The 26,781-nt window shown below is 39.3% G+C and overlaps 2 protein-coding genes across 7 annotated transcripts in view; both read right to left on the bottom strand.

The window, feature by feature from the left end:
- Positions 1 to 16,308, bottom strand: part of LOC101173151 (smoothelin) — a 43,460-nt gene extending 27,152 nt beyond the window's left edge. For 2 of the 5 annotated variants that reach the window (XM_011479127.3, XM_011479129.3), the window contains exons 1-5: positions 15,953 to 16,301; positions 3,248 to 3,405; positions 2,385 to 2,463; positions 2,222 to 2,300; positions 1,556 to 1,635 (exon numbers count right to left, since the gene is read on the bottom strand). In XM_011479127.3, coding sequence (XP_011477429.1) covers positions 1,556 to 1,635; positions 2,222 to 2,300; positions 2,385 to 2,463; positions 3,248 to 3,405; positions 15,953 to 16,003 — 447 coding nt within the window. In that variant the 5' untranslated portion in view covers positions 16,004 to 16,301. Of the gene's footprint in view, positions 1 to 1,555; positions 1,636 to 2,221; positions 2,301 to 2,384; positions 2,464 to 3,247; positions 3,406 to 15,952 lie in introns of all 5 variants that reach the window. The other 3 variants (XM_011479128.3, XM_011479133.3, XM_023958432.1) reach the window with 2 other exon arrangements.
- A 496-nt stretch (positions 16,309 to 16,804) lies between these two features.
- trafd1 (TRAF-type zinc finger domain containing 1) lies at positions 16,805 to 26,748 on the bottom strand. 2 transcript variants are annotated; one of them, XM_004072359.4, is made up of 12 exons: positions 26,537 to 26,748; positions 25,989 to 26,046; positions 25,761 to 25,896; positions 24,730 to 24,783; positions 24,131 to 24,569; positions 23,700 to 23,984; positions 23,562 to 23,626; positions 20,144 to 20,404; positions 19,876 to 20,002; positions 19,455 to 19,659; positions 19,312 to 19,369; positions 16,805 to 17,864 (listed from the first exon to the last, which is right to left on the bottom strand). In XM_004072359.4, exons 2-12 carry the CDS (start codon positions 26,030 to 26,032, stop codon positions 17,826 to 17,828), a joined length of 1,713 nt encoding a protein of 570 aa, XP_004072407.2. In that variant the 5' UTR covers positions 26,033 to 26,046; positions 26,537 to 26,748; the 3' UTR covers positions 16,805 to 17,825. The 2 variants fall into 2 exon arrangements, with proteins under 2 accessions (XP_004072407.2, XP_023814202.1); XM_023958434.1 differs by having other exon boundaries at positions 24,254 to 24,569.
- Between the last annotated feature and the right edge of the window lie 33 nt (positions 26,749 to 26,781).

Here is a 26,781-nt window from a genome sequence, read left to right as displayed (position 1 = left end):
AGATCCACCGCTCTGATGTGAGAGCAGGGAGCCCCCGCTGCTGCCAGCTGATGTTGTTTTTGGCCACATCCCCATTCCAGCATAGACAAGATTAGTAGGCCACAGCTGGGGGCCAAAGATCCCAACCACAGTGTGATTCAGTCGTCCTACTCCAAGAGGAGGCAGAGTGGCTTGAGTGTGTCATCCTGTTTGGCCGACATCCTGAGAAGAATAAAAGCTGCGACAACAATGGTACTCTACGCTCTGTCGTTTTATCCATTTACTGGGCCACTAGTGTGGGAAACTTGCTGGTTTTTAAATAAGTGTAACAATAATTGATCAGGGATGCACCAACGTTTTAGCTGAAACTAAAAATTAAAGAAATATTCAAGAAATATGACAATATTTGGATCTACAACGGAGCATTAGTGCCTCCATAAAAATAAAAAATTAAGAAAATTAGGTTGTGATATTATGGGGGAAAAAGTAAAACAAAAGAACCTAGGCTCCTGCATTGTGAGCGGTCACTTCAGCATTGGTGTCATAAATAAGGAAATAAGTATTTTTGTTTTATTATAAGCATCAGGACATTGAAAAGCATTTGCAGGATTCTTCAGAAGATGATTGTGGATGGAGGTTGGGTAATGTGAATGGAGGCTTATATAACCAAAATTACAACTTTTCTCATAGATTTTTAACATTTTTCCTTTAAAACTTTTTTCTTATAATTTTACAACTTTATTCTCATACATTTTTTTTTAATTTGTTTTAGTGACCCCAAAACTCCGTTGTATGGATGTAAAATATCTTTAGACCAATGAAACTCTTTCCAATCATGTTGGCCTGGAAATCTTCTTCTGGTTCATCCTCACAATTGATAAAATTTCTTACTTTACTAAAACGCGTCACAATGCAGACGACAACTACAGTGACTGAGCACAGAAAAAATGAACCCATTTTCCTTAGCAGAGTCATGTCTACTAGATGAATTCATCAGAAAAGAAAACAAAAGGGGAAAATAGCAGATAAGATAACATCTGTCTCATAAAAAACCCACACAATAATACCTAATGTCTTTGCACAAGACAGTAGTTATCTGCCAAACAGCCGCTAGAGGGCAACTGTGAAAGATGTGAACAAAGCCATTGAAGAAGGGTTCAGACACATGTGGAAGGATCTGTGTGACATTTCCCCTGACAACAACTATTTACTGCCTTCACTAAACACCAGTGTCAAAGCAAATCTTTCTGCTCATTTTTGGAGAAACCTGCATGGGGGCTGGAAAACAACACACATTCCTGACTTTGTGGCTACAGAGGCCCGTGTTTTGTTGCTGTGTGCGTTTGCAGAGTAAGGCCGCAGTCATAACTCAAAAAAAAAACAGTGTTGTTGTTTTCTACATTCTTACTGTGGGAGCAGGCAAACCACAGCAGTTACAGATGTTTGTAAAAGTAAAAAAAAAATTGGTCTGTACCTTGATTCTTTTTGTCAGCAGAAGCAAATATGAACACAAGTGTTTTATTTTATTTTTCTCAGTTTTAAGGATCAGCTTAAAAATAAACTGTGATATTCTCACCCTGGTCCCCTTGCTGCTCTGGGACTCCACACTCTCAGGCTCCAAGTGGCGATCAGAGGTTATATCACGTTCTGTTTGTCCTAAAATACATAGAGACATAAGGGAAAGGATTTATGTTTACAGCAAGAACACATCTAACAAACAGCCTCAAGTGTGAGGGTTAAAAAAAAAGTTTTTTACACAGCTGATGCATTACAAGACTGCAGAATGATAGACGCCTCACCCAGAACAGACAGCGCTAAGTAATGGCAAGAATGTTATATCTGATCCAGCATTGTAGGTGCAGAGGTGGTAATAGCTATAAAAGGTGAAAACACGTTTTTTATGGTCAACACACTAAAGTAAAGTAAAAAAATCTAGGTTTTTCTTTCAAAATCTAATCTATAATGAGCTGAAAGTTTTTTTTAACAACCTATATCAGGGTTTACAAGCCGTCCTGATGGCAAAATGGCTCTGCTTTATCTTTTATCATGTGTATGCTTAAATATTTCAGTTTACAGCTTATTAACTTAAGTGAGACTGATAAGCAAAAATGGTTCAGTAAAAAAAGGATTCAATGGTAATGGTTTTCTGCCCTGGTACACTTATACATGTCTTATTTACTGTTATAAAGTTTAATCTCTGTTAGACGAGCTGTGCCCGATTGAATGGAAGGGAACATTTCACCTTGAAGCTGCTGGTCCCGGATCCGTCTGATGGACGCTCGAATCATTTTCCGCTCCTCATACTTGCTGGAAGAGCGGAGCTACAAAGTGATTATACCAAATGAAAAAAAAAAAGATTTTTTTTTTTCTATGGTTGATGCAACTATGTGCATTTTAATATTTACCATTTTTGTTAGTTCATCTATATCCTGGATTGACTGCAGTTGTTCAGACAGGGTGTCCAAGTTCTCGTTCGATTCTGAACTGGAAGGCAGAGACAATGAGAGTCGTTTCATGGCACCATCAAGGACAAAACAGAAAACGTTTCCTTTACTGATGCTAGAGTGAAACCTCGATAACAAAAACACCCCTAATGTGAGCAACAGTTTCCAACGCTGAAGGCCTAATGCAACTTTCAGCGTAGAAATGCATGCATTGCATGTGCAACAGAGGGTGTGCTTTGGTTAAGCATCTTCCATTTTTGTAAATCACGTCACCTGAGGGTGAAGGGGAATCTGCTCTAGAAAAGGGAAGGGTTCAGAATCTTCCCATCTTCATAAAAAAGTTGGGCTTTGCTTTCACAATTGCAGCTCAGCTCTCCATTTATAAATTATACTAACAAAACTGTATGAAAAAGTAAATTTTATCTTTTAAATTAATGTTAGTTCTGTTTTTAAAGTGTTTGACAGCAAAGATTTGCGTGCACTAAGCAGGAGCTCAGCATTACAGCAATGCTATCAGTTCATCTTTGCTGATTGGGAGTTGTTTAAAAAGTGGTAAAATATAGAAAAGGCTAAGAAAAGTCCATAAACCATTTCATCACTACGATGGCTATTTTCAAGAGGAGTTAATGGGGGAAAATATATTTTCAAATATAAAAAACAGAAGATTGATAACGGAAAGTTGCACGCAGCTGTCCTTTAAGGGATTTGTCCTCCAGGAGTTCAGGAATGGTGCATCTGGATTTTGTGTTTCCTTAGCATCTCCACTTCATTTGATTTATGGAACATTGTCCCCCAAACACTTCTATATGTGTGTGTGGCTCCACCTGTGCAGGTTCTCTTTATCTTCCTGTGGATTAAGGCGCGTGGGTCGAAATCTTTTGCTGGCCAGAGACGCCTCCAGGTCCTCAATCTCCCTCCTCCTCAGTTCTCTGATGGCTGAACGGATGAGGTGCCTCTCGTCCAGATCCACCGTTCCATCCAGCTGCACCATGAAGACAAACATGAACAATGTGTGAGCGCAAATCACTCGATGAACTTTGCAGGATCTATGCAGACGTTTTGGTCACTTAAAGTCGCACTCCGATCATTTTTTTTTTAGAGCGTTCCCAGGCGTCTTTTAATTATGATTATGCTGTTTTTACCAAAATCAAAAAACCTGTACCTGTAAGTTCATTAAAAACATTTTTGGGTGCTCCCGATTTACAGCAACTTGAATAAAGAAATACTAAGAAATGCACTTTTTAGCTTACTCCTCTCGCTCTCTCTCTCTATATATATATGTACTTGTCCTGCATCATCCGAAAAATGATACAAGAACATGTTAAAAACACAATTTTCATCCGAGTGGGTTTCTAGATCATAGTTTCATCCGAGTGATTAGAAAATAATTGTACATTTGTACACAGATCATTCATATGTTCAACATCTACAAGATAATAAACTGGGTCTTTTACTTTCTGTAATTAGGTTTTCTTCAAAGGAACAACTGTTCTTCCTCAGCTTGCAAATCAAGCATGAAGTGAGGCAGTTTTCTTAGGTAATTTTCACTCTTTTTCTTACTGCTAGAGATGTGATACGGAAACACGAATGGAGGACGGAGAGGTCATTTATAAAACGATCACCAGGTTTGAGCAAAGGCAGGTAACTGAGCAAAGAGGTGAGGATGAGAAACATCAACAGCCGGTGCTCAGTTCTCTGGGTAAACCCATTATTTAGGTGTTTTTGCTTCTCAGACAGCTGAAAGGCCGCTCAAGATAAAAGCCGCGCTTATCCCCCCCCTCCAGAGTAATTAGAGACTGTATAGAAGCACAAGCCGCACACGTTCAAAGGTAGTGACAGCTCGGAGCACAGCTGGGCGAAGGGAGCCCTCTTCTGTTCCGCAGAGAGAACTCTTCTGCTCCGGTCAACAGTTTGAACCTGTCAGCACGTGCAGAAATGAGTGACACAAACCGCTGTTTGTGAGCTGCCGCCTACATGATGTAGACGTTAAACTGAAGCCCTGCGTGCCGTCGGGCTGAAAGAGGAGCTGATGTGCCTCGTGGTCGGACACAGACAGAAGGATGGGGAGGAGGAGGCTGTCACAAGAAATGAAGAGGGCTTGGAGTTTTGAGGCCTGGCTGTGGTTTGACAAAGTATGCAGCTGGAACTACGCGGGCTCAGAGGGATTCTTATGTATACTGTAATTTGTGGGCACTGTGAGTGCTGAGCTGACTGAAAAGAATAGTTAAGATGAGGAAGAGCTCTGAGAGGACTGGAAAAATAATAGACGAGAAGAAAAGGGGGGGGTGTAATGAGAGTCGTGGATGACACTGAGGAAAGAAAGAAAAATAAAAGGAATCCACGTTTGGATATGCCTAAAAATGGGCAAATACGAGCTGGGTGGGAAAGGGCCAGGCTGTGTGCAGGTCATTCCTCGCATTCCTGCTGACTAACAAAGAGAAAACTATGGTAAAGTGGAGCAATCAGGAGCCGGGTTTGAATCCTGTCCAGAGGAGACGATAAGACAGCTGGGAGTAACGGTGGCAAAAAAAATTGACATTAAAGAAGCAGAAGAAAGTAGAGGGAAATAACTTCTTTTTTTGTTTTAAATGAGGAGACACAGCCAGACACAGTCAGTCATGCTGAGCAAACACTCAGGAGAGCCGTCTGTCACCACACCGTCAAGCTCAGTGCTGAGTAAATGTCATGACGCGATCCCAAGTTCTATTTTACTTTCACTGCCAAATTTTACGACAGACAGATTTATTTTTCCATCACTGAGACCAGAACAGCTTGGAGGCTCATGACGTTGCCATAGGATCATGCGTGTGCTGTGTGTGCTGGTTTAAACATACAGCAAAATCCCAACTGAGATGTAAACTGAGAAGAAATCTTAAACTGTTGCAACATCAAAGAGAATTAACTTCCTGGTGTGATGACTGGAAATAGAAAAAAGGTTCTCAGTAAAGTTGGCAGCACTTTCACTTGACCTCTACTGAATCATGTGACTCGGGCGCCGTTTAAATCAGCCAGTCAGCAGCAGAGGGTGACATGCTTTTGCTCGGATTGGTTGCAAACTTTGAATTTGACCAGCTGATCCAGGGCCACAACACAGACCTTTTCACTTGCGAATCAGGGGAGAGGAAAACGAGGCCAGGTAATAAATCTGTACAGGAAACTGATGAGAGGTGCAACCCACGCAAACAAAACACACCTTCAACATGGACGCCTGCCAAGCAAAGCAGAATTACCATTAAATAGCTGAAGACACCAGCACACGCTCATGCAGACACAAAGTCCAGCCTGTCTGTGTGGAAACCGAGCATCACAGCAGTTAGATGCGTCACCTTACAACCAACTACTCATGTCTTTTTTTTTCTTTTTTTTACCTGACCTCTGGTTCTCCAACTGTATTCAAAATGTCATCGCTGAGGTGGAGAACAGCTGTTTGAGTCAGACAGAAAGCCTGTGCTGCACAGGTGAGTCAGAAATGAAGCATTGCTGATATGTTTTACACAGGTCTAATTGTAAAGACGTCGCTGAGCTGTCAGCGCCTTTAATGACTGCCGGAGAGCAGTCATCAAGCAGTCTGGACGGCTGAAATGGGAGCATTTCTGATGGCTGCGGTCACACCTGTTAACAGCAGCCATCTTCACATCCACAAACTGGATGGGGAGGTAAAGAAGTGCCACTGGCTCAGCGGCTCTCATTCAGATCGAAAGCAATGATAAGCATTTCATTAGAAAATGATTACCCAAGAACTGTTTCCTACACGAGATGCAAGTGTTTCAATGTTTCAAGGGCGTGCAAAGGCTTGCACTGGCTTTGAGTTCACTCTTGCAAAACGGAGACCTATGGAAGGGGAAACCACAAAAAAGAAAAACAACTATCTGAAGAAACTCAATCAATCAAGCCCAATTAAAGACTCAGTCACAGTTTACCAGTAACACCAACCAGCTGGTGACGCACTCCTGAGGGGAGAAAACACCCACATCTGCAGCTTTCAGAAAAAAAATACACATTCAAATGTGAAAGGGTCTCCTTATTTTTATGTCCCAGACATACAAAGAGCGTTTTATTATCATTATTATTACGATTTTCAAGGTGGTTGACATTTATGGAGCTAATGGAAGTTAGGTTTTCCATTACAGCAAGTGCTCCCAGCACCACGAGCGGCACGGAAACAGGATTATGTTTAAAACCAAGAATAAAAGGGAAACTGGCCCCTCACCTATATAGGAGGAAGCAAAGCAAACAGTCTACAAGCACAGATTTGTCTGAAATACTCTGTTCAGCCTTCTGCCCTGATTTACAGAGCATACTAAAGCACAACGGCAACAGAGATACAGGATCTGAAGTTTTCTTTTTGTGAAACTGTAATAGTATTTGACAAACCACTGCTCATGTGCAAGCTGTTCAACTGCAATTCCTATTTAAAAAGACAAGTCATGACTTAAGAGCTGAGTCAGCAGAGACGGTCTCCTCAGGAATGATTTCAAACATCTTCAGAAGTTTCTTACATTTATGACGACTTACATTTATGCTCAAGTGAAGTTCTTCCATATCTAACAAGGAACACGAAGTTCTTTCAAAATGACCATTACTCCCAATGAGAAACCACGTAAAAAGGCCTTCTGACCATCACTAAACAAACCATTAAGTTTTAGATATTAAATTTTTGCTGGATATAAAAAAATTGTTTAATCATTTGATCCATAGACTGATTTTCTTTAAAGAAAGCTGTTGTTTCTCAGCAACAGACAAATCACTTTGCTGCTAGTTTTTAATAAAGGAACTAACAGTTTCAATTGATCAAAATCATCTTCTGATCACTGTTTTTTTTTTTAACTCATATCTACGGGAAGTTAGTTTTCAAAAAGGACTTTTAAGTGTATTAAAGTTTTATATAAATTAATTAAATTTAAACCTAATATTAAATCAAAAATAAGGATTTTGGGGAAATGGATGAAATCAGATAAGAAAACCTGAAGTGATCATCAGCCCTTCATGAGCTGCGTTTCATCACAGCTGTTTGTTTCATTTATATATTTTTATCATTAAATATAAAAAAAGACAATCTCTAAAGACCCACTCTGAAAATAGGGGTTTAAACGTGTTCTTGTAGCATTTTTCTCCTAATGGAGGACATATATACAGAGAATTAAGCTTAAAATTGTATTTCTGAGCATTTCTTTATTCAAATCGCTTTACAACAGGAGCAGACGAAAAAATGTGGTTGGAAAAAGGTTGCAGGTGTGACGTAGAAGCTACAACAGCAAGCCACCATCTTAAAATAGAACAAAAGATGACCAGAGCGGGACTTTAGGGTAGATAAAAGCCATAAAGACACATTTAAATGTAGCATACTTCATTCTACTTGATTTATTTCAGGCTGCTGTTCCGTTGGGCACTAAAAGTCAAAAGTTCAGGACCTGGTTTGTGGAGGACCTCTAACTTGACCTTCCCACACCCTCTTTGTCTGGGAGCACAATGACCTCTCAAGCTATGGCCTGACCCTTTGACTCCCACTGGGTGAGCCTGCATTTGCTGTTTTCCTTAAGGATTTCTACTCTGAACGGACCAACATGTCAGACGCGACTCATACGAGCGTGTTTGCTTTCTGGGGAGACGTCAGGTGCTGAGATTTTCCACATGAGCGAATCATTTCCAGAGCGGAGGGTCACCGGGATGCAGATCGGATCGATGTTTCAAACCCACTTGTGTCAATCCCACAAGTTACTTTTTCCTTTTAAGGCAACAGAAGCCACTCCTTACAGCAGAGCAGAAATAGATTAACATCTGCTGAGGAAGCCTGACTGCTGCAGACACAAACAATCAAGACAGACTGAAAGAGGGGCAACATTCATAAATGCTTTTATGAACCTGAAATCCTTTCATTGCTTTCCTCTGAGCCAGAATCTCCTGTAAATCATTTCCCAGAGTCTGAAGAAAACATTGCATGTGTACAGTTGGTCTGGCACACACGTGCATTAAAAAAAGGAACATGATCATCAAGATATATGAGAGACCTTCGAGGCATAGAGCACCTGGTTTCTAAGAGGAGGGAGTTTCGGTCACCTCTCCGTGGAAAAATTAACAAAGAATTAAACCCGAACTGAGAGCGCTCAGATGATTTATTGTCTGGGATGAAGAGATGAGGGAATACCTAAGAGTGTGTGAGGAGTGCATTGGCACTCTGCAAGTGCTGCTGCAACAAATCAGAAAAAAAAAGGATGTTCAGACAGGGAGCAGGCTTTTGAAATGAGCATTTCCCTTACAGTTGAGGTAGCAGACAGAAAGAAGAACCACGGGAAGAAAGCACGCGGGTCAGGAGGAGTCCATCATGCTTAAGAGAGCTGCCCATGTGAACAGAAGTGGATCCAAAACCCTCATGTAGCCCTGAGAAACTATGAGGCATCAAAACACTACAAAAACACAAAATCTCTGAGTATTTTGTCTAGCTTTTAGTTTACATATCTTATTACACTTAATATAAAGAAAAATTAACTAACTAGTAACTTTTTTGTGAGATTTAATGACAATAAATCATGAATATCTTAAGTTAGTTGATCTTGAAATAATCGTATTTTAAGCATTATCTTTCTTGGGGGAAAAAATTGTTTTTTACTTCACATAATATTTTTAAGCAAATGTTTTATTATTTGTAAAAGGTAAGTGGTCCTATTAAAAAAACACACACACACAGTTGATTCAGGGTAAGTTTTAATTGGCTCATCTATTGTAAAAGCATTCCCAGTGGCCTTTTAATTATGATCTTGCAGTTTTTATGCAAAGGCAAAAAACCTGTATTGTTTTCTATGACATAGTTTCTGAAGAGCGGCAGCAGTTTATCCAAAATTCATCTCTGAGTAGGCGCGACTGTTGGTGCAAAGTGAGCCTGCCCCCACTTCCTATCCTCCGTTTGTTTACACTCTCTCCCGCTAGCTTACAGTCCCTCACAACTCCAACTTCAAAGTATCGGTAAAACAAAAATGGAGGGCAATATTGGAGCTATCCAGCCGTACAGTTGAAGCCAGATACCAGCTCTGACGAGGAAAACAAAGACGTATGTGACTCTATCAACATGTCTGCAAGTGGATGCATCAGAATGGAGCGGAGCACGCCGTAGTACCTTCTTCATCACACCTACAAGCTTTTTCCATCAGCTCCTGATTCATCATGATTTGAATATAGAAATACAATTTAAAGCTCAATTTTCTTTAGATATGTCTTCCATCATGAGAAAAATGACACAAAATCTTTTTAAAAAAACTGGATTTTCATCAGAGTGGGACATATTTTCAATTACCAAAGCAATATACCCAAATATGAGCATTTACAGGTAATTATAGAATTTAATTTAGTCTTAAAAGTCCAGGACAACTTATTCTAATAAATCTTAGCAAGACAAATTCTACCAATTCCACAGGTGGAAATTTTTACCTATAACAAAGAGAAAAAACATCTTTTATTTTGTCTTTTTTTCTACCAAAGAAGGATAGTTTTTCAGTGTAACGATGGAGCTTTGGCTCCATGTGAGCAGCGTCCTGTTTAACCAGGGAAGAGTCAAAAAATGAATAAATAAAGGCTCAAGTCCCATAAATTAGACTGATCTGATAGATAAGACTGAAGAATGCCCTGATGTTAACGGCAGTGAGCTGGAAGCTAAACATCAACATCCGCCTGATGATGTTTAAAAGACTTCAGGAAATGACTCTCCTGAGGGAGTCAGCTCTGAAAAAGCTCGGTTCTGAGACTGTTTATCTGGTAAACCTTCACTCAAGATCTTTTTCCAGTTGTTTATGATTGACAAACTGAAAGCATTTCTCAAACTGAACAAGCAAACCCGAGGAGCTTTGCTCTAAAAACAAAGACACACCCGAACCAGTCATCCAAAAGAGGATAATTGATGTGAAATGACACCACACTTGATCTAGTGAGAAAACTCAAGACTCTTCTTGTCACTAAATCCAACACAAAAAGTCGCCAGGAGGCATTCTGTAGTAGAAACAGCTGAACAAATTCTAAATAATTAATTTAAAAAAATGAAAGCATTAAACTCAGGGGAAGGATTTCACTTTGCAATCCATCTCAGAATTATCAGGTGGTGTGGGCCAAAGGAGAAAATCTCACCATCAATCCCTTATCCAGACCTTTTCCACTATAGGAAGAGCAATGGCTCAGACAGACAGACAACTCTGCTGGATCGCTTAGCACACACACAAACGCCACAGCGCCAGTTCACATCTGACCAGGCACAAAGACGGAGCGACCTTTAGCTGGACGTCTGAAAATATATGGTTTTCATTTGTTCAGCCTCTCCATCACGGAGAACCGCTCACAACAGCTGATGTTTTGACTTATTTCTGGCTTGCCTGAGAACACTAACAGCACTTTGAGGGAACCTGATGACTTTAAGCAGCAATTTATTATGCTCCCGCCTCCCCTATCATGATTATAACAAATAAAAGTTGTGAAAAAGAAAAGAGAATCCAAGTCAAACGGAATTGTTTTAACGATGATAAATAAGATTTTTGGGTAAATCACAATATTTTAAACCTAGTGGAACATCAATAAATGACTTGAGAGACTGAATAAAACAACTAGGCCTGCACAATATACCGCAAATTTATCGTTATCGCAATATCCAGCTCTGCAATATGCATATTGCAAAAGACAGTGAAAATCGCAATAAATCGTAAACCTTAAATGTGTTAATACAACCTTAAGGCAGCTTGAAGCATTTAACGAATCAAATAAATCCCTTTATGCATTTGACCAATCCGATGGACGCCTTCACCTTGTTGACCAATCGGATGGAGGCCTATTATGTTAGATGTTTGTCTCCTATGTCAACAAGGGTCATTTGGAGTATAATTTTTAAACTGTTGCAATGAAATGGGAATGATTTTTTTGTTTATTTTGTTATTTGTTTATATACCGCAAATTATACCGTTATCGCAATATTAATCTTAAATATCGCATATCGCGAGTTTTCCTCATATCGTGCAGCCCTAAAAACAACAATAAACAAATTAAATGTATGCGCCGACACATTTTCCTAAAAACCAAAAATTCAAAATTTTATATTTTTAAAGCCCTAATGGGTGTTGTGTTTTTTATGAAAATAAAAAAATTTACTAAGTTAGATTTCATATTTTATAATAGATCCAATGATAGATCAAAATACTCAGTGCAGATCTGGTATGAAAATGATATTACACAACAGTCACATATGTAAATCCTATATCAGTCAGTGTGGCTTATATTTCTCCTGAATGCTGTTTACAATGAGTTAACTGAGACAGATCAATGAACTGCTTTCTTTCATGGTTACATTGAAAGAAAATAAGCCCAGTTTGGGGCAATTTTTCAAACTTGGATTTTAAAATTCTGTGTTTTTCTGTCTGATAGAATGATTGTTTCGCATCAACAATTGGCTCTAATGAAAAGTTAAGATCCCTCCAAAGGTTTATTCCTTGTTTCATTATTTAAAAAGGACTAATATAAAAAAAAAAAGAATTCAGACCGGAGTTTCTTTTATCTGCACTTCCTGATGCTCTCGCTAATAATTGCCTGACATGAACTTGAACATGAACACTACTGCAGAAGCTGAACTTCTGCAGTAGTGTAGATAACTCAAGTCTGTGTTTACTGAGGCCGCATTTAATGTTAGGCCGTTCAAAAGCAGCCTCTTCTTCACTTCCTCAACAAAAATAGTAATGCTGGTGTCGCTCTGCCAAAATGACAGGCAGAGCGACTGCAGATGTTTGAAGGGAAGCTTCTTCTAGAAGAGAAGAGCATCGAGGAACATCGTGTACAGAGGCTTGAAGCGGTTAAGATCATAAACCTCAAACCACAAGCTGCAATCACTGATAAGTACTGTGAGAGGCTGGAGCGATGGAGCAATGGGAGGAGGCTCCACTGCGTGCAAAAACTTGTACCTGCAATTTTCCCTCAAACTCTTGAGTCAACTTTGGATGAAGGGGGAAAAAAAAGATTTCTGATGATAGATGACCTCATGGAAAAAAAAACCTTACTAACAAAACGTTCCAAATCTCGTTAATATTTAGGGAACCTTTTTCCAATAAATCCCTTGCTAATATAAAGAGTCTGCCCATCTCGGAGGTGTAAGGAGAAACTGGGGATTTGTCCCCCCTCTCCTCTCCAACTGTAACGGCTGATCCGTCGCCAATACACAAAGGGATCTGGAGAGCCATGAAACAAAGACCCAGGGGCCCCATTCATCAGCCAGGCTGGACCACTGGCGTATTTTAAACCTGTGTGTGAATGCTTCTGGTTCACCAGGGAGAAGAGGATGGAGCATGAGAGTTCATGCCACACACGTTTTTTTTTTGTTTTTTTGCAGATCTAGATGTCACATTTCCTTGTTTTGGAACGACCCTGCAGGATTTAGAAATAATTAAAGACCCACTCGAATCATCTTTTCAAAGCGTTCCCGCATTCCCTGTGTTGTTTCCTAGGACGTAGCTTCTGCAGAGCGGCAGTAGTTCACTAGAAATTCACCTCTGAGTTGTGGGCTGTTGGCGCAAAGTAAGTCAGCCCCCCCCCCACTTCCCGTCATCCAACCAGTTAACACGCTCTCCTGCTAGCTTACAGCCCCTCACAACCCCAACCTAACATCACCGGTGCAACAAAAATATTGGAGCTGTCCAACCGTACACTTTTGAGTCAGATTCCAACTGAGACGGGGAAAACGAAGACGTTCATGGATCTATTTGTCTGCAAATGGATGTATCGGAATGAAGCGGTGCAGGGAGCTCTACGTCTCAACGTTAAGCTTTTTCCAAGGGCATGCAATTTTAATCTTAATTTTCTTTATTGATGTTCTCCATCATGAGAAAAACAGGAACATGTTGGGAGTGGGTCTTGGAAGGGAAGCTGACAGACAGTAAAGCAGTCTCATTCTTAGCCAGCAGGCTGATGCACCTGTGTTACGGCAGCCGACACCTGCAGATCCAACTGGTCTTACAGGTTCTTTACAGTGACACGCAAGAAGCCCCAGGGACGATTCCAAGGGTGGAGAAAATGATAAAAACCACACACCGCCTCCTCCTCCTCCTCCAAGCTCCAAACCAGCTGATAATTTACAGTCATTACTTCCAGGAGGCCTTTTCCTCAAAGGCCCCACCAGCTTTGTTCTTTTTGCTTTTCTTCAGTGGTGGCGGACACTCCATTGAAACGCATGACCCACAACTAACTTCCTCTCTGCTCCTCTTCAAAGAACTGGGACATCGACTGATTATTTTTTTATGAATATGTAAATAACTATGGCCGCCAAGATTTTTTTTTTTTAAGTGCTCTTTCCTGGTTGCCATGGAGAGGATTAACGGGGTAACATAAGAGTGTGTAGGCCTCGAACAGAATGGGATTAGCAGAAACCGGCATATGACCTTCCGACTGTCAAGTTCATTAAGCGCAACGCGGGCTTGGAGCTTTTGCTCCAACTGGTTGTTTTACAGCAGCTCCTTCCACTAACTTTAAAACCAGCAAAGTGGAGCCAAACTGTCTCTGAAACTCCATCCTCTTTGACTAAAATCTGATAAAGAACTTCAACAGACTCCGAAAACACGGATACATTATTTCTGAAGCGCTTGGCCATTCATCCAAATCTCATGTGAACTTCGGCTGTGTGCTTGTTTCCATCCCAGAGTTGATTCGCCAGCCTTTTCATGGAAGTGTGGGATACGAGTGACCCCCACAGCCGGTGGTCACGACTGAGGAGAGCAAGCCTCTCTGCGGTCCAAATCCTGTCCTGCAGCGTCCTGAACGATGAGTGTCACATGAAAATAAAACCCCAACTCCACCACACACGTCATGCATTGTTTTCCTGTGCAACAGCAGGAGACAATGGACGCATTTTCCTGCACGACACAGGATGCAAAGCAGCTATCTAGAAACAATAGGATGAGGTTTGCAGAAACGTAAATCTATGCAGGTTTCTGCTAATGATTACACCTGTCACCATAGAGTTAGAAGTTTATCTCCCAGATTTTCATGCATTTCCTCTGTAATAAACACCCAAACTGACCTATCCCTAAACAAACTGCTGCTGGGAGCCAGCGTGTTCAACCTCACTTGTCCGTTTGGTGATTTATGAGAGGACAAGTGCAGTTTTTGTTTTTTGTATTGTTTTTTTTGCTTCGGCTTCTGATAAACAATGGATGAAGTTTGAAAGTCTACCATTTAGATCCAGAATAAGCAGATCTGCACTTCAGGTTTGGAGATATTTAGGAGCAAGAACCAAAATGTTCTGCAGGATTTTTACCTCCAGAGATAATCTGCTGAAAATGACGAGTCAGGACTTATAAAAGCCTGATAGTTACAGTGAAAGTGAAACAAGACAAGCATATTTTTTTCCTCCAATAAAACAGTTCATTCCCTTCAAGGGATTGTTCTAAAAAGATGAATCTTTGTCATTTTTATAAACATTTTAACTAAAGTAAATACTGCTGCTGCAGGTGAAAGTGGGATTCAAACAGAAATCCTCTTCAAAAATGTGAAAACAGGACGCGGACCGCTCATGGCTCCTCATAAACGCGTCTGAGTTCCAGATGTTTGAATCACCGTCGCACAGGATGACATGATGCTTCCCCATCCTGACTCACAGAATGATGCGGACACAAGCGATGACAGAACCTCCACCTACATGCTCGATGTCAAATCATCTGCTCCAACATTTTCTATGTGAAACCACAGTCTTACTTTGACGGAACAGCTGTTGGCTAAACCTGTTATAACCTGTTGTGTGTCTTCTAGAAGGCTATGCAAAAACAAATGTTAAATTAAATGAGCAGATCACATCCTCCAAGTCAAAGGGGTTTATTGTCAAATTGTCACACTAAGGAAACGGGTTTCGCTGTACAATGAGATTCTTACTTTGCAGTCTGCTCTGAATGCCAAAAAGATTAAAGGTTAAATAAAATAAAGTAAAGATAGAGTAGGATATATCTAGGATCTGAAACATTCACACATAACAAAATATAACTATGGATCAGTAAATGACTAAAGCTATATACAAATCAGCTGTTGTGTAAATTTAGCTGAGAATATAAATAGGAAATTAGTAGATGGAAGTGGTTTGATCACTTCAATAACTTGTTTCAGGTAAAAATTGACCCATTTTTAGGGAACACAATATGGATTAAATAACTAATCAGTGGAAGGCTGGTCTGTGTTTCCCAGACTCCCAAAGGACACATTGGAAGGTGGTTTTCCAACCACCTTTGGATTATCACTGAGGATTTACTGTCCAGACAGAGCAAATAAAGCAGTGAGTGTTTGCATTGCGCATCAGGATTAACCCTAATGCAGTGCAGATCCCATACCTGCCTGTTGCGCAGGCAAATCCAATGAGAAAAACCTGATCAAATGAAGAATCAATGCTGTAGTTGTTACTGTGAAATCAATGACAGACTCGTTCTCTTTAAGGGTTAGTTTCTAAATATGATCCAAACAGAGAGACGTTTCGGTCAATTATGTTAAAAAGAAAAGAAATATACTTATAAATCTCTGCTGTGTTTACTAACCAAGGCTCGCAGGGAGGTCTCGTCCAGCGCTGAGTAAGTCTCCACGGACATCCTGCTGTCGGCCTCAGGTGAGACGGTTATGGAGGTTGTGTCTTGTGAAGGTGTCCTCCGCTCCGGTCAGCAACGACTTTCTACCCGATTCTCGTCTTTCTGAGACTTCCTCGGCTCAGCTGCAAAACTCGCTTCTTTTCTTTCCAAATTAACTGAGATAAGTCGTTACTTTGCGCACAAAGCACATCTTTTGGAGGAATAGCCGCAGTAGGAGTGCTTTACTCTCACGCTGTGAGACGTTTCGGCTTTTTGAACTGAGAATTCCCACTTAAAAGTTGAAGCCACGCCCCTCGCGCTCCTGGTATAGGAGGTGATTAGTGACTCCGATTCAGGGAATTTTCGAACCGGAAACCAGGAAATTTAACATTTACACAACCCTTCACAATGAAATTCAATACATTTACCTAAAGTCTACCAAAATACGGTAAAATAATTTAAATAATTTTCAACACAAATAGATTTATTACCTTAACAAAAGGTCCTGAAAAAATAATTAAAAAATTAAAAACTTTTCTTTAATTATATCACCTCTGAATTACAAATTGTCAGCATTTCTTTGAATCAACACAATTGTGTGTTATTAGGTCATGGTTATTTGAATGTTTCTGTGTCAATAATTTAACAAGAGAGGTGGTCACTTTGTTTATGACTACAGTTTACAATTTGTATATCACTGTATTTATTGGAGCTCTCATTCTTGTCAATTGTTGTTTGCTACTTATTTTATTTAATCACTTACAACCAAATATCAGTGTAAAAAGAAGACTAACCCTGACTTTATTTGCATGGTCAACACATTTACATTTTTTGATCATTTTATTTGCAACAATGGCATTAAAATTGATGTTTCCAAATCTCAAAATCATTCTAAAGTATTTGAGCTGCATGTTCATTGGTCTCTTATTGGTTTCCTGTAGTGTTTTAAAAAGTACAGAAAAAAAAGTCAACAATTTCCCTATTAAAACATTTAATTACCACAAAAGAATGACAATTCTTCTTTAACTAGAACAGGTAACAGCATGCCACGAGTGCCACTAAATTAACACATAAGGTGATCTGACCACTATTTACTTTAAAAAAAAAAAAAGGCAGAGCTTGCAGTTTGTGTGAATGTCTATTGTACTGCATGCACATTTATAAATTGTTACAAAACACATCAACCTTAAATTCATTTAAAGAGGCAAAGCATCCTCATACATTACTTATGAAAGGATTAAACTCATGACATGTTGCTTTTAAAGCTATTGTAACATTATAACAGACGCACATTTACGGGGTAAATAAAAAAAAGATTAATATTGATAACAGGAAATCAACGACAGGGACAAAAATGTCTAAAGGTACAAACAAAAGGAATTATCAATGGAAATATTTGACCATTATCAAATATGCATGACCCAGTAATCTGCTCCCTAAGCCCTTTTTAGCCAATTAATTAATCAAAGTGCATAATGTTAGTTAAAAACGCAGTTTGAAAGGTTAAAATAGGCGACTTTAGGGGCAATGGCAGCAACAACTAATCTGCAGCACAAAAGAACGTTTATCATAGTGTCTGTTTTACAACAATTCATATTTGAGCAATTCAACAAAAATGTTTGGAAAAGCAAAACAATGCCATAACCTAATATTATATGAGTTCAGAATAAACAAAAAAAGACACATTTTGAAATTATGTTGTATTTGAATGATTTGACTGAACATAAACTGATGGATATTACAGCTCCCACAGGCACTTAACTTATTAACCATTTTATATTTTGAAGTGTGCAAACGGGATACAGGAAAGGTCGAGTTATTTGGTCTTTCCCTTCATTTCTTCCTCTCACTTGTCCTGCTGTTCTTCCGTCTCGTCCTTGTTTGACTAGGAAAGAAACACAAACAGTGAATGGTTCACATGTGCAAAAGTCTGATCATAAAGAAAGCAAAAAAAGTTTCTTTAATCGAGAGAAAAAACAAAAATAAAGACTTATTTTGCAGAACAAAACTACATATCCTTAATGAGACAGATTACAAAAGTCACCCTTTTTTATTGTACTTTAAATTATGTGCAATAAAGTCCCTTTATTCACATTTGAAAGATTATAAATTGATGTGAACATGTAGACAAATTGCAAGGAAAAAGTAGGTAAATTTCTGGGATTACCTCAATTTCTGCATAAATTAGACACAATATGCGTTCTGATCTCCACAAAAATCCAGCCTGCTTGGCAGCAACAACCACTGAACATCTTCTGCAGTAGAAGATCAGAGCTGCCAAGACTGTTCCAGTGCAGCTATACTCCAGGGATGGACTGAGACTGCTCCCCTCTGCTTATGCTGGAGCCATTTTACTTTTTAGGTTTGAGCTGTTATCCCTTCGTATCACCCGTCCTCTCTTGACCTTCATATAGTGGACATATGGTCATAAGTTTATCTTTTCATTCTAGAAGTCAGTTTCTCAATAATGATAGCAATCCGTTCAGAATACGAGGCAGACAGTAAAGCCGCCTCCAACCATGATGCTCCCTCTGTTATATACAGTTGGCCCAGGTTTTGATAGTGTGTTGTGTCCATTTAGGTTTGATCGATTTGCAGAACATTTAACCAGCAGTGCTGCTAAACATCCAGGTGTTCTTTTTGCAAACTTCAAATGTGCTGCAAGGGTTTTTGTTGGACTTCCTCAGGGTTTGCGTGAAGAAGACGCGTAAACAAAAATGTTAGCATATTGGATTTCTGCAAGTCTTGTGCTTCATTGAGCCTCTTCTTTTGATCACATCAGGCTTTGCTTGTTGAGAGCAGCGTACTCTTGACTGCTGTGTTTCTATAGAGCAGGGCAGCTTTACCAAACACATCTGACCGCATCGCATTGTTTGGGCTCCAGGTTGGTGGACGTCTGGCTCCAATAAGCTCTTCAAGCACTGCTTAGCCTGTCTGTTCACATACTTGTTTATCTCCGCACTGTAAATGATTGTCTTCAATAAAGAAGATTTTTGTGTGGCTCTAGTTTAGGGAAACTTTGCATTTCTGTTGTGGAGGCTTAGATGGAGATCAGAAGACATTTTGTGTCTAATTTTTGCTGAAATTGAAATAATACCAAAAGGTTCATATACTTTTTCTTGCATCTGTATATAATGCTGAGATAAATATTGATGGTTTGAGCTGTGGATTTGTATATAAAAAAAAAAAGATCTCTCAAGGTTAACAGGATAACCATAAAAATATTTTTGTATATTGCAACCATTGACATTCAGAAACAATAATCCATAACTTCATCTACTGTCTTTATATAAATAAAGCTAAATGTGGTTCAAACAAAAATCTAAATAAACCTCTAGCATTTGATTCCTTCTACTCCTCCTTTCTTCTCTGCTGTCTTGGATATGAAGTCTGGTGGAGAAAAAAAAAAAGGTTTAACAAAAGGTAAAAAGTGGCTTTAGTTAGTGAAATGTTAACAGGTTAAAAAAACACAAACCCCTTTAATGAAGCAGAATCGGGCATGCCAGTGTCGGCAAAAGAGAAATTATCGGCTACCATGTCGCTGCTCTGCTGTGATCTGTGTTTTACAGACACGTCATAGTTGGGAGTCTTTCCTTGATTTGGAGGTCCGGGGGAGCCCCTCTGCCATTCTCCCAGTTGTGGCAAATTGTTCCTGTCAATGTCCTCATCCAAGACATCAGCTGTATGGATGTACACACACACACACACACACACACACAAAACATGCTATTTCTTTTCATCAGCTACTTACTTTGTGTGCAAAAGCATTGAAGTACTTTTTGGTAAAGTCTATTAATGGCTAAAACTGTAGTTCCACCAGGTTTAACACCTTTGCCAAAGATATAATGCATTGACTAGTATAGGTTAGAATTTCTTAGGGAGATTTTACGGTTTACCTTGGTGCTTTTCTCTTCTCTGAAACTCTGGAGAACCGTGCACAAATGCGTTGAGAGGTTTTCTTGTGGAAGGCTTTTCTGTATTATTCAGAGGGTGAGTGATTTCAGGCCGCATGTCACATTTATCCTGATAATAAAACAAAATTACATAATTAATCAAATCTTGTTAAAACTGTTAACAAAAATGAATTGTCTCAGATTTAAAAATCACAAACTTTTAACCAAAATGGTTTTATTTTACGTCTAGGTTTAGTCACTGGAGCTGTACCTGATGGTGGAAGACAACAGCTTCTTCCAAAGCAATGCCACAGAATTCACAAGGAATAACCACATCGCCCTCTAGAGGACTGACTGGAGGACTGTAGGACGTTGGAGAGACAGACCGGGGAAAGGCTGGAACATTTGCCGCAAGTGTGTTGGGAAGCCTTTGTATCACTCCTGAAGCGTTCCTGGTCATCTTCTCCTCTTTAGGTGGAGAGGCGGGCCGCTTACTGTATGATGTGAAGGCCGAGGTTGGACTGCAACCGGTCTAAAGAAAAAAAAGAAAAGATCATTATAGAAGCAGAGGCTGTGTCCTCAAATAAACTACAGAGGGAACGAGTAAAAAAGGTTTCAATGTGACGCATGTTTAAACCTTCTATCACCTGAATATACAAAATTCAGGATGGCAAGCAAGTACTGAGTCAAATCAAATCAAACTTTACTTTTTCAACTTGTGCTACTCAAAGTCGGGATATGTCCACATCAGTGACCCCCCCACTCAAGTTCACAGAGGACGCTACCACGGACCCCCAGATCTAAGTATAAGAGCCAGAGCTGGGAGGTCCCATTGCAGCGACCTCGTTCACTGAAAAGGGTCAGTCACTGATGTGGAGGATCTCTCTGAGGTAAATACTGGAGTTACAAAGAAAATGTAAAAGGAATAAAATAAATAAAAGTTAAAACAGATAAATAACCACCAGATAGTAAAAAATATATCAAATTAGTAAAAAAGAGAACATAAAATAATTCAAATCCATCAAATAAATTCCTAAATTTCTACTGAAAGCTACATTAAAAGCCTTCCTTTAAAAACATGAACAGTCTCTGCGGCCCTGAGGCTCTCTGGGAGGCTGTTCCACAGCCGAGCTCCATAAAAACTAAATAAGGCCTCACCGTGTGGTTTAGTTCTGACTTTTGGGATAACCAAAAAGCCTGTATCAGAGGACCTCAGGGTCTGCGAGGGCTTATACTTTAAAGTCATATCAGATAAATATGAAGGTCGAAGACCATAAAAAACATTTATAAACCAATAAAAGAACTTTCAAATCAATTCTGAATTGCACAGGGAGCCAATGCAGCGATTTTAAAGTTGGTGTAATGTGTTACCGCCCCCTGGTCCTCGTCAGCACGCGTGCGGCTGACTTCTGCAGCAGCTGAAGGTTTGATATCCTTCTTCTGGGAAGACCAGAGAGCACAGCATTACAATAATCTAATCTTATGGAAATAAAAGCATGCATTAGCACCTCTGTGCTGGCAAAAAAGAGAAATGGGCAGACTCTGGCAATATTTATAAGATGATGAAATCCCGTTTTTGTAATATTTTTAATTTGTGGAATAAAATTAATCTCATACTCAAAAATAACACCCAGGTTTGTCTTTAGGAGACACAGCAATGTAGAGTTGTGTGTCGTCAGCGTAGCTGTGAAAACAAACGCCGTGCCTCCTGATGACGTCCCCAAGTGGCAGCATATATATATTAAAAAGTAGTGGGCCTGGAATTGAACTTTGGGGGACCCTACAACTGATTTCGAAGACCTTTGAGGAGCATGTATCCATACTTACATAAAATCTTTGCTCTGTGAGATAGGAATAAAACCCTTTAGAACAGTACCAGAGATGCCTAAACCTCTCAGCCTGTTGAGTAAAATACTGTGATCTATTGTGTCAAATACAGCACTCAGACCCATTAGTACCAGAGTTTCTGACAGTCCAGGTTACATCTAATATAATTTACTACTTTAACAAGGGCTGTCTCTGTGCTGTGGTTTGTCCTCTTTTTTGTTAACTAAGTTCAAAAAAGGAAAAACTAGACAGTGAAAAGATCAGAAAAATATCATCCATGTTTTTATTTTTGACAGGAACATTTTTATTTGATCAGATAGAGCTACAAGCTAATTTCAGTCAGTTATGACCAGTCATTCTCAATCTTAGGGTGTGAGTATTCCAGCAAAAAATCCCATAAAAAAGGAATTAGATGACGAAAGAAGAACACTGCTCTTGTGAGGAAGAAGAACTATTTTTTAGGCTTTAACATATGAGCTCATTTATATTACTGAGTTGGTTTTACCAGTCCTGACTGTTTTTGAGGTTTCTTGTTTAACATAAATATGATGGAAATTATTTTCTGCTTTTGTCCGGGTACTGCTTAAATTATTAGATTTGATGCAAAAATCAATATAAAAGAATAAGGTTGGAATTGTTCTTTTTGTTTTTTTTCTTCTTTTTTATAAAACTTTGTGCTTTGCTTTTCATCACTCTCCGCTTACAACTGTCAGTCATAAAAAATTATTTTCCTGATTTATCTCAAAAATGATGTAGGAGCTTCTAATAAGAAAAGTGGATTTTTTTTTTCATCTGATAGTAAAGTAATGTTCCCGAGCGAATGCAGAAAGCTGCTTCTTCTTAGGGGAGACTATGGTTGTGGAAAAGATTTTTACTCAGTTTCAAATGAATGACCTGCTGGAAAGAAACAAAAACTATCAGAACTAATTTGATAAAGATATAATGAGTGACACATGATTTAGAAAGAAGGTGCAAAAAGAAGAAAGTGTTAGGTTTAAAAAGCGGTTTGGAACAAAGTAAAAATGCTTTAATCAAGAAAAAACAATGCTCTAATTTTCCTTTATTTAAGAAGAAAACAAACCTACATGATTCCAAACTGAAGGTGCATCAGGGTTAAGAAGAGAAGCAGGCAAAGTTCACCTCAGTCAGGTGAAGGTTTGGCAAAATAATCTGGTCTATTGACAAAGATTGTTTACAAAAATGTCAAAACTTAAACTTTTCAGACAATTCGGGGATTTACTATAGAAATGATCTCTACAGTAATTCAGCACTCCCATATCCTTTAAAATATGAGAGCATGACCAAAAACTTATACACAGATAAAAAAGGCAGAACAAATGCTGTGGGGTTAAAAGCAGCTTTCTGAAACTCTGCTGATCTGTGCCATACTCAAAGCTGAAGAGTTTTTCATGTCAAAGACTGCATGTATACAGAAAGAAGAAAAGGGAAAATGTATAGCTGAAGTATGAACAATATTTGTTTACATTAATACATTTTTCAGTTATTGGCCTTTAGGTAAATTATGGAAAAACGTAGAATAAAGCAATTTTTGCAGTTTTTGTTTTAAGATTCAATGACTGTAATGTTTTAGTTCATTTCAAAGTCTAAAACGCTTCCAGTTTCTTGTCAAAGGGCAATTGAAATTCATTAAACTTATTAATCCTTGTATTGCAAGATAAATGCCTCCCTCTTTTGCTGATCTGCTGATCTTTCGGTGATTGATCAGTTATACTATGGCCCAAAGTGAAACCTGACCCAGTCAGGACTAAAAACAAGCTTTTTACTTGATTAAAAACTCCACAAGTTAGTGGTTTAATACAAAAATGGCAATGTCAAAAATGCATCCAGACACATTCACAAACCTGATGCAAAATGAGGTCATCTTCAGGAAACAGCTCCTCACAAAACTCACAAGGCAACATGGTATCTACAAAACAAAAGTTTTTGTGAGAAACAAACAGCAGAGCAATGAGAAAAGTTCTGGTATACTCGGATCTAACCTGTTTGGTCATAGTCCCGGACTGCGCTTGTGACCGTTCCTCCACTGAAGTTGGAGTAATTGTTGTTGGGAAGAGAAAAGGAAGGGTTTGCTGATGTGTTAGACTTCCCTATGTTGTGGTCCCAGATGTCGCTCCACATGTTGCCTTCCACACCTGCCCCTGGTCCTCCATCCCCCTGCAGGCTGAGAGCCAACATGTAGTCCAGGCCGGGGGAATCCTCGTCTGATGGACTCTCACTGTGTGATTTGGCATTGTTGCTGCTTCCATGCAGGAAATCACTGTGACCTACAATTAACCGAAAATGTTATCCCATCCATTTTAGGAAATCAGATTTTACTAGTGCAAGAATGAGTTCAATATCTAAATTAAATGTTCTAGACATAATGTTGATGGCCTCATCTCACGACACATAAAGCAAACATTGCACTCACAGTGGCTAAACCCTGTGTTTTGAGGTGCAGCATTCTTCCAGTCTCTTGAAGCCTGCGTTTCTCTCGCTGTGTTGAACATTGAAGGATTAAATGCAGGAGGAAAGGACTGTTGAGCTGACGCACCAATGTTATTATTTTTCGGACTCCTTTCTTGGGGTCTGAGGAGGTTTCGAATGGAGTGAGCTTCAAACCATGCATCGGAAGACTCTCGCTCTGCTGCGGTGCGGCTCATCCTGCTGTTGTTCTTCTCTTGAGGTGGTGTGAGGCTTCCACATAAGGCTGGATGTACAACCTGTTCACGCAGCATCACATTGCACTTGCAGAGTGGACAAGGCTCAGTCCGTGTACCACAATAGTCCTCATGCTCCTTAGACTGAGAAAAAGCAAGCTCCAGATCACAGTACGGGCAGGACACCAGTCGCTGTGGGCATTCAGAATTCTGCAAGAAACAAATAACAGGAACATTTAAATAAAATAACAACATAGCTGAAAAATATTCTGTACTTTTACTCAAAACAGTCTTTTTAGACAAGAATTTGCATATTATTCATTGGTTATTCTTTGCATGGATAAAAAGGCATCTTTGTTCCTGACCATACCTGATGAACATCGACATGATTTTTCTCAACTTTCATTCCACATTTGCATGTAATCTGGAAAAAAAAGGAGTTTACATTGAAAACTTTAAAGAGTTTCACTTTGCAATAATTTCTCTAAGAGCAAACTTTAGTTGATATCATTGGTGGGTGCAGCGGAAAATATCTGTTTCAAAATTTAAGCTTAAAGTCCCGCTTCAATCATCTTTTGATCTATTTCAGAAGTGTTTTCAGTGGCCTTATAGTTATAAGCATGTAATTTTTAGCCAAAATCGAAAATTATTTATTTATTATTTTTTCTAGGACGTAGTTTCTGTAGTAGTGCATTCGAAATTTGCTTCTGAGTTGATGAAGGAATTCTGCGGCAGAACAAGTCAGCCCCCACTTCCGTATATAAGCCATCTGTTTAAAAGCTATTAGCCCTCACACATCCAACCTAACATTACTGGTGGAACAAAAATGGCCAGCAATATTGGAGCCATCCAGCTGTTTTGACCCAAATGCCAACCTTGGACGAGGAAAACAAAGACATACGTGGATCTGTGTGTCTACATGTGGATGCATCGGAATGGAGCAGAGCATGGAGCTGGTGGCTTGCTGCAGTAGGTCCTACATTACAACAAGCCTTTTTTTTTCTGCTCCTGATTCGCAAGGATTTGAATAAAGAAAAATACCCAGAAAGGCAGTTTTAAGCTTAATTTTATTTATATGTGTCATCCATCAAGAGAAAAATCCTACAGGAACGTGTTTAAAGTACGATTTTCATTTGAGTGCATCTTAAAGTTACAATTAGTGGATTTATGAGGATTTACCTGCAGCACAGTGGTAAGTTTACCTGAATGAAATGCATTGCCCCACCCTCCCTATTATTTTAGACTTTGGATGACACTCAATATTTTCAAAGTCCCATTAGAATCAGGGGGAAATGACCATCCCAATCGCGCTTCATCTGGAAGATCCTCCCCAAAATCACTGGATAAAGAGCCAATGGCCCCGCATCCGTGTACATGCTGGTGTTAAGTTCAGATATCTACCTCCGTGTGTTCTTGCAGCTTGTGCTCCTCGAGGTCGGATCGGGGTACGGGCTCCTGGCACACGTCACACAGTGCTATGTTTCTGCGACAGTGAATCTCGTGGGTGGTGAAATTGGCCTCTGGGATGTCACGTTTACTTAAAAACAAAAAACAACAACAATAGAAGGGGCTGCTAGCCACCAAGAAGAACTGCATTAGAAACTCGCGTCACAATAAATTCATACTTACCAGTTGCCACAATACATGATGGTGTTTTCGTCGTCTGCCATCATGACTTCAGAAAAACCTTTAACAAATAGCCATAAACATAAAACAGAAAGGGACATTCATCTTTGCTCCAACGAGCTGGACATTTTATCTTCTTCTGGGTTTTAACATTTATTTTAGTAGTGTAGCTGTAACCGTATAAGTTATAACATTTTGTTATTATATCATAGGGCTAGGCTAGGCTTAGGGTTTGTTTAAAGAGCGGCTATCGTTTTGGAAAAAATGAAACCAATCGAGAACCGTTTCACTTAGCCCTTCTTATGGTTTACAGGAAGACAGTAAATATTTTATTCCGAAGAACACCGAACACGAACCTTAACCAAAAATGGGGTTTGGACGACTTGAGTTAAATAGAAAATACAATGTTTTGTCTGTATTGGGCTAGCTAGCGTAGCATTATGATTACCTAACTAAATCCATCTACAGTTTACGAACATCTCGTCATACAGCTAATGTTACGATAGATTTTGTGTATAACGAAAATTCATAATAGTAGTTTCTTATTTTACCTTTTGTCAGTTGGATATTTTCACTTGATAAAGATGAAAACCAGTCTAAACTGTCATTTCCTCTTCCTTCGTCTGGCCTTCTCCCTCCTAATCTCCTCCCCGGGTAAAGGCTTACAGGCACAGACTTTTTCAGAATGTCTAAATACGGTTTACACGTATTCTCGCTCTCAATCACAGAGTAAACGAGTCATCGGTTTTATGAGTAACACAAAGCTGTAACCAAAATCTAAAGGTTTTTTTTTCCC

The sequence above is a fragment of the Oryzias latipes genome, chromosome 9, assembly GCF_002234675.1.
Source record: "Oryzias latipes chromosome 9, ASM223467v1".
Classification (NCBI taxonomy): Eukaryota; Metazoa; Chordata; class Actinopteri; order Beloniformes; family Adrianichthyidae; genus Oryzias; species Oryzias latipes.
This window is presented reverse-complemented; position numbering and strand designations above follow the sequence as displayed.